This window comes from Argentina silus, assembly GCF_951799395.1.
Source record: "Argentina silus genome assembly, chromosome: 4".
NCBI lineage: Eukaryota > Metazoa > Chordata > Actinopteri > Argentiniformes > Argentinidae > Argentina > Argentina silus.
The window spans coordinates 19297681-19305984 of record NC_139658.1 but is presented as its reverse complement, the minus strand read 5'-3'; the positions used below and the strand labels follow the sequence as shown (position 1 = coordinate 19305984).

The following is an 8304-nucleotide window of genomic DNA, read 5'->3' as shown; positions in this document are numbered from 1 at the left end:
AACCATGAGTGAGGCAAACTCTCTCCTAGCTCAAGTAAGGTACAAGACACACACACACACATATATATAGATATAGATACCCTCAAAATAATCTACTGAGAATTAAACATGATGTCTGGGAGGGCACATAGTAAGAAGTGAGAACAGGGCAACACTGTTGGGTGGTGATGCATATCTGGAGACATAAAACTATGCACCCAAGGGCATTGTATCAGGTCACCAGTATCAACCCAAACACCATCATGAGTAAATGAGTAAATGAGTAAATCAACCCATGGGATAGCTCCCAGGATTGCATATCCAAAATCCCTTTAACTTCACTGAGGGATACTTTAGTTAAATCACGGTGGAGAGAACAGCCAGTGACAGTCTATATCCAATGTATGGGATATAATAAAATGAAAAAATTACACACTCTTTTGGCAGTCTGATTTGATTTGAGAAATAATGACATACCTTGTCGAAATGATAAGCTAGCGGATATAGCCAATTCTATCAACACAGGAAAAACGCGTTTCAACCGAATCTCAGTGGCCAGGACAAAGGGTATGTGTGCGTCTACTCCAAATATTTATCAAGACGAAGAAGATGCTCTGATAAACTACACAGAGTTTCGCTCAACTTTACCTTAGCGGCTTCTCTGTGATGAGTGCTTGGAAGCGACTCTTGAAGTTGGATCAACGGGAGCGCATGACAACAATCTCGCTATCACCTAGTAATCCATGGTACAAGGATCGCCAACGAGTAGAGTCCGATTTTTGACAGCTCAATCACCCTGCCCTGCGCTCGCTACAAGAGCGCTCAAAGCTCTGAGGCTCCACAGATAATTATATACCAGCATCGGTGTCTGGGAAATGCTGTTTCTTGAATAGTATCCTCGCGACAACTAACGAAGCCGAAAGTGCGGCCATGACTACAAGTCCCACAACGTCATGAGCATTTAAAGAAACTTCTTCCAAACTTTAGAAAAACTACAAGAGAGATTAAAAGAGGAAGAAATTTACCCTCCCCTGCCTTTTGTGTTTTTGCTCACATTGGGTCAGTATTTGACACTCGTTGTATTTGTATGACCAACAATCAAGTTAAAATGTCATTCAGCATGAGCAACACTGTCAATTAATATAGGCTACTAGGCCTAAACTTACAGACTGTACATCCAAAAAAATCAGTCAGTACGTCAAACAGTACATATTCATGTATAAATATGGATGGCAGCATTGCCACAGAATTGTTTCTGCTTTTGTGAGAATTTGCTTTACATATTACATGTTCAGTAATATCAATAAATCACCCCAATGCGTAAACATACCCTGCACTGAGCAGAATTTCGCCTTATTTGCTATAAGTAAATAAATCATATTTTGAATTACGATTGTTACATTTTGACAGAAGGGAATTACAATTTTACCAGCTGACTAATCACGTGACTGAGCACAATGCGGAAGCATGGCTCCATCTGCAACTGAGAGCTAACAATGTTGCGTTATTTACTATTCGTCTTAATTTCCCTGAATTTGAAAGATTCAGTGATTTGTGTTCAAGACAAATTAGATTTGTCTGCCCAGATAGAATCTGAGACGGTCGTTCCGTTGGAACCAGAGAGCTCGAGCTGTGGCTGTCACAACTTGAAGAGAGATGCTGTCGTGGATATTGCCAGAGAAACGTCTGCATCGGGAAACCCTGCTGTCAAATACTCAAAATTGGCAAATGAAGCGCCAACTGACAGTCAGACGCGTGGGAAGAAGGAAGATACTTACAGCCAGGTATGCACAGGTGTACTTGTATGCACATGTAGAACAGTGACTCTTCTTTGTTGCAGCAGACCACGTCTCTGTTGGCTTGTCAAGAAATCATCAATCTTCCAACAGATTTTCATTCTGGCACTGGCAGTCTAGCACCAGCTGACCTATTGCATGCACTGGAAATATTCTGGTGTCTGTTCTTTGGGGCTTTAATGGGGTTAGATTCGAATGGGGTTTGAATGTATTGAATTAGATTGCTCTCATCTCTGTCTGTTGTCTGTAGATGGTCCTGATGTCTGTCTGTTGTCTGTAGATGGTCCTGATTGCGGCAGGGGAGTTCTTGATGGGCACAGACAACCCTGCCATCCCTCCAGATGGTGAAGGGCCACAGCGGAGGGTGCATCTGGACCCCTTTTACATGGACATACACGAGGTCAGCAACAGCCAGTTCCAGAACTTCATCAACTCTACAGGCTTCGTTACTGAGGTATGCTTTATGTCAAATCTATATCCATCCAGGTTAATCTTATTGAGATTAAATGTTGTTTACAAGAGAGACTTTGTCCAGGCGGTAGCAGGGTCAGGCTGGTCAGCAGTATTAAATGGATAACAAACATGAAAACACATTATACTGTCATGATGGTGTAATAATTCAGATCATATAATTAATATATAACACATATTTACTGAAAAATGTATGCACTCACTGCAATGTAAGTCGCTTTGGATAAAAGCGTCAGCTAAATGGCTTATATATTACACATGTTGACGGTAGATCATGCTTTCACTGCTTTGACAGCTGTTACTTATACCTGAAGATCTTTGATTCTTCTCTGCTCTGCCCATCATCCTGGGGTGCTGTCACTTCTGTCTCTGTTGTGTGTCCCCCAGGCCGAGAGGTTCGGAGACTCATTTGCGTTTGAGGGGCTGTTGAGTGATGCTGTCAAAAACCAGATCACCCAGGCGGTAAGTGTGCCCTTCAGAGCCCAGACCGAAGATTTAGGCAACAGAGAAAGAAGCGAATCGAAATTACCCTTTCAGGATTCATAAATGTAGCATTTACTCAGCTTGTTTAACTCTCAGGTTAATAGCCATGCTTTCAATGCTTTGCAATAGTCATCAATAGTCATCAATAGTCATCATTTAGCTGGAGAGTATTTTAGTCCTCGTCATAGACATGATGTTGCTGTAGTTTGTAGTTGTTGTTCTTGAAATTCTATTTAAGCAATAGTGCCAGAGAGGCCATAATTTATTGTCAATATTGCCATGGGTAGGGTGCTGGCAAACCCCTACCAAGTGACAATATTGATGATAAATCACAGCTTTGAGGGCATTATAACAGTTACACAACAAATCCAACAACATTTTTTTTAGATAGATTGTGTGGGTTTCTGAGAAATGTAGTCCCCAAAACTACAAGCGTTTTCTAGGGAATATGATAAACAAATCAACTGCGGCATAGGAATATCATAATTTGTGATGACATTATCGTTATTAAATCACAGCTTCAAACGCCTCAATGCCAATCATGCTTGTTTTCATTAACCTGTTGTATAACATGTTATGATGGCACATCACTTTCATCTGTCTCCTTTGATGCCTCTTTGAAGTCTGTATGGAGAGGGTGAATGCCCTCTGGTGTCACCATTGACCAGGATGCAATCCAATAGAGCAGTTCTGTACAGTGCATCATCTTTCAGGACATGGACCGAAAGTGATGCAAATCAGAAAGACTGTCACAGACTCACACATGCATTCAATGCTGATCCATTGTTCTTTGTTCAAAGTCATGAAATGGAATCGGAATGTGATTTAGACACAGACGTATACGTACTGTGGATGGGCAGAGAGTGGAACTCTGTTTCAGACTGTGCTCTTGTCCTCAGGGGAGGGGCGGATATTGGGACACACATTACCATGTAATCACTCACAGATGGACGTTCACTCTGGGGCGTTGCCATGGAGATTGGGAGAACTCGGGGCCAGGGGGGGGCAAGTTCACACGCTTTGTTTTTCTTCTGGAAGTTGAACTACTTTTCTGCTTCCTGCTTTTTCATTGGGTCCAATGCACCCGGTACCTTTTACTGTTATGTTGCAATACAAGAGCATTATTAGTTATTATTATAGTTATTATTAGTTATTATTATAGTTATTATTAGTTATTATTATACAGTATTTAGTTAAATAAATCAATGGCATCAATGAACTTTGACAGGCCTACTGGCAAACCTACAAAGCTGACTTGAGTAATGTGACCATTTTCCAAATATGCTAAAAGAACAATGACTTTGATGCCTTTTAATAGCCTTTCAAAACATCCACATCTTACACCATGAACCTTTTGTTATGTGAGAAATACAGTTTTGCCTTAAATGCAAAGAAAGAAAACAAACACTTCTATGATAGAAGATGCCTTAGGTGGCTAGTGTGTTGTTGTTGTTGTTGTTGTTGTTGTTGTTGTTGTTGAGGAGGAGGAGAAGGAGAAGTAGAAGGAGAAGGAGAAAGTGAGTTAATATAATAGGTAATGTTAGATATGTTGGGGAGTATGGAGGAGAACTCTCTATAGACATACAGATTGTAGATTACATACTGTATACAGTTCAGTATGTATAGACTGTTGTTGGTGGAGCACTGTTATGAGGTGCAGTTTCTTTAGCGAGGGCCTGAAAGAGGAGAGTATGGCAGTGTTTAAGATAGAGAGAGTAAACACTGATGGCTCAGGAATGTGAAGCTGTCCACCCACTAACTCTACACTAGGAGAGGAGTGTGTGTGCGTGTGCGTGTGCGTGTGCGTGTGGGTCACTCAGCCCAATACCATGACATAATTTCCTGCTTGTGTTGACCTGTACCATATACGTATCTGAGATGGTCATTTCCTGGTTGACAGGTGGCTGCTGCCCCCTGGTGGTTGCCTGTTAAAGGGGCGGACTGGAGGCACCCTGAGGGCCCAGACTCCAGCATCACAGACAGGTAGGAATCGCTTCTCTTCACAAGAAAATCCTTGTGTCTTATCATGAACTATAAACCAGGTTGTTTATAGGCTGGACCACCCTGTGCTGCATGTGTCGTGGACGGATGCCGTAGCCTACTGTTCCTGGGCCCAGAAGAGACTACCTACAGAGGCAGAATGGGAATACGCCTGCAGGGGCGGCCTGGAGGACAGGTAAGGTGTGTGTGTGTGTGTGTTCTGTGTTCTGTGTTCTGTGTGTGTGTGTGTGTGTGTGTGTGTGTGTGTGTGTGTGTGTGTGTGTGTTCTGTGTTCTGTGTTCTGTATGCACCTGCTACCACCCTGTCTCATCTCTCTTGGCTGCTGCCCTAACCCCTTGCTTGATTGATGCTCCTTGTGTTTCAGACTTTACCCCTGGGGGAACAAGCTGACCCCTAAAGGACTGCACTACGCTAACATCTGGCAGGGAGAGTTCCCCACGCACAACTCTGCAGAGGACGGATACATCAAAACTGCACCGGTAAGGGAGTGAATACGAGGAAAGGAAAAGGAGAATGAGTCAAATCAAAGCAAATCAAATTTGATTTGTCACTTATATCACATACAATTGTAATAGACATAGTGAAATGTTTTGGGATGTTGCTCCACGCTCAACAACAGCAGCAACAACAACAATTCAATAATAAGTAATAAAAAGTGGCAATAGTACTAGTAGTCAGAGAATGAGACTGAAACACAGCATTCTAAACCAGAATGAACGGGTGTGACCACAAAGGCCTGATCGGAGTCGGTTCACTTCCATGTTGGACAGGCTGTGTGTGGCAGGGTGGCCTTTACCCACATCCATTGTGGTGAAACAGGAAGCTGATCTCTGGTTGAGCCAACGCTTACCAACAGGAAGTGAATGCTGTTACGAGATTAGGAAAATCAAGAGTTCATCATAATGTCACACTACCAGCTCACAGCTGCTCCAGATCAGATGAATTACATGCAGATAACATTAATGAAACATATTCTACCACTGTCAATACTGGGTGTAATGATTTATGGACCATTCTGTCAGAGGTCAGGGTCGCACTTTGTGTGACATTTCCACACATACTCACAAATATACATTAACTGTAAAACGTGCAATAAACACTGAGTTGCCAATAAAAGCCTGTTTCAAATAATAGTCAGAAGCAAACAAGCTCCTGACCCTAATAAATGCCGGGTCAAAATGAATTGTTTACCAGTCTGTATTCTCTGCTGATATTAACAGATGATTTATTCCACGCATTTGATTCTGAGCGACAGTTGCGGCATTGCCCGTATGTTCAAAAAGACTGACAGATCATTTGCAGCAGTCTTGTATGGAAAAGATTATAAATTACCATCTATCAAAGATAAATCTGGGTTTGACTGATTTATTGTAGGCTAATAATGTTAGTGGATATTTGTTTTTCAGTAGGCTATGATATATATATTCAGCTCTGTGTCATAACGTGGGTTTGAGCAGCAGTTTGTCCTCAGCGGCGGGGGTAGCAGAATAACTGCTTGTGTCCAATAATAGCCTGTCCGGTGTGCTCTGGTTAAAGCAAACAAACTAAAATTCTCTCTCCTTACTTCTACATGTATCTCCTACAGGTGATGTCATTTCCTGCCAACGGCTATGGCCTGTACAACATGGTGGGGAATGCATGGGAGTGGACATCTGACTGGTGGACTGTACACCACACCACAGACGAACGGAACAACCCGGTAACACACACAGACACACACACACACAGACACACACACACACACACACACACATACACACACACACACACACACACACACACAGACACACACACACACACACACACACACACACACACACACACACATACACACACACATTGCAGAGAGGAGATATGAAACTACACACTTGCTTTTATGTCCCATCCCTTTTGCTCTTGTTTGGGTTGGTCTGACACTGTTCACCCTTTACTTTTGTAGAGGGGTCCATCGTCAGGCACAGACCGAGTGAAGAAAGGAGGGTCCTACATGTGCCACAAGGTAAACAAAGCATATGCAAGTGTTATATAACTACTATAATTGGCCTGTAATTGCCAATACTGATGCATTTGTGCGCTGTCAGAATGTTACAGTTGATCACTTGAAGGAATAATGGTGCTTTAGCCCAGTGTAGTACAATGTACTGTAGGCCTGCCCTCCCTCCTGGAGGAGTCTCTGGTCTGTGTGGGTGGGTGGGTGGTTCAGAGACCAACTAGGCTCTGATGTGTGTGTGGGTGTGTTGAGTTCTGCAGACCGGTATGACTCTACAGAGGTAGGTTGAGAACATAAGCATTCATTTATTGCTTGTAAATGTATTGGTATGATTAGAAACACAAATCCAGAGGGACAGGTGGGATATTGATATGAGGCTAAATGCTGACTTGGCATCTCTGTGACATCAGCATCCCATTGACATCTCTGTGACATCAGCATGTTCTCTCCAATTTGGCTGTAAACAAGGGAGCTGTTTCCCAACCCCACCTGCTTAGTGGCAAAAGGGGAAATGCATTCTTTCCCCACTGTCTGGTATGGCAGTTGCTAGGCAATCCACTGAGAGGGCAAACAAGCTCTTCCTCCGCAGACTGAGCTTCCTCAAACCATTCAGGATAGAAATGTATAGTGTAGAACAGATCTGATTCTCTGTCATGGAGAAGGATAGGTGATTGTGTGAGCTTTTATCCTTATGCACTGTTCTAAACCCACCCCTGGTGACTGAACCAGTCTGCCCACCAGCCACGGTTGCCATGAGGATGCAGTGGACAGCATGCAAAACGAGTCCTGGGCACAGAGCTCTGTTTGTTTCATGTGAAGGAAGGAAGGACTTCAATCAAGCAGGCTTTATGAATGTAAACCACATTTGGCCCTGCTTGAATACCTAACAAATGCATCCTTCCTTCTTCCAGTCATTGGGATAGGCTAATTACTGATATGACATACCTGGACTGGTAAAAGCTATCGGGACCTGTACTTTCACCTATCGTGTTGAGTGATCAGTGATTAATTGAAGGGAGGAAGGACATCTTTTTTTAACAGGGTTTGGGTTCTATCAATGTTATTTACATGTATGATTCTCTGTCCTACTTCCTCCCTCTCCCGCTCCCTACCCCTCCCTCGCTCCCTACCCCTCCCTCCCCAGTCCTACTGTTACAGGTACAGGTGTGCAGCAAGGAGTCAGAACACACCTGACAGCTCTGCCTCGAACCTAGGCTTTCGCTGTGTCTCCGAAGTTCAAGCATAACCTTTCACCCTTGGAAATTTACCCCATGATGTATGTACATATTTAGGAATGTAGCTAAATCGTAAATGGTCAATAATATTTTTCTATGTCAATAAAGAAAACTTCTTAAAACATCTTAGAAATTGCCTTTTTTATTAGCAATGTTGAAACAGCTGAAGTGTATTATCATTTGTTGAAGTGTGCCTGGTGCAATGTGTTGTGTTCATTTTTTTCATTTAGCCTTGAAGACATTTAAGTTGAATCTTTTTATCTCACATTGGCAATGGGTCCGTTCGATCAGGCTGAACTGGGCAATGGCGGTTAAACCGGGAAGGGCGGAGCGGCCCGTTCCAATCAAA

At 42.9% G+C, this 8304-nt stretch overlaps 1 protein-coding gene across 1 annotated transcript; it reads left to right on the top strand.

Moving 5' to 3' along the window:
• Positions 1–1447: 1447 nt before the first annotated feature.
• On the top strand, positions 1448–8070 carry sumf1 (sulfatase modifying factor 1). Its single transcript, XM_083669277.1, has 9 exons — positions 1448–1763; positions 2056–2229; positions 2634–2708; positions 4630–4712; positions 4783–4905; positions 5095–5209; positions 6316–6429; positions 6670–6729; positions 7865–8070. The coding sequence occupies exons 1-9, from the start codon at positions 1476–1478 to the stop codon at positions 7964–7966; spliced, it is 1134 nt and encodes a 377-aa protein (XP_083525403.1). The 5' UTR covers positions 1448–1475; the 3' UTR covers positions 7967–8070.
• The last annotated feature ends 234 nt before the right edge of the window (positions 8071–8304 follow it).

Coding starts and splice junctions, on each gene's coding strand:
- sumf1 (XM_083669277.1), top strand. CDS start 1,476: ATGTTGCGTTATTTACTATTCGTCTTAATTTCCCTGAATTTGAAAGAT. Junction 4,906..5,094: donor AGGGGCGGCCTGGAGGACAG/GTAAGGTGTGTG, acceptor CTTGTGTTTCAG/ACTTTACCCCTGGGGGAACA. Junction 6,430..6,669: donor CAGACGAACGGAACAACCCG/GTAACACACACA, acceptor TTACTTTTGTAG/AGGGGTCCATCGTCAGGCAC.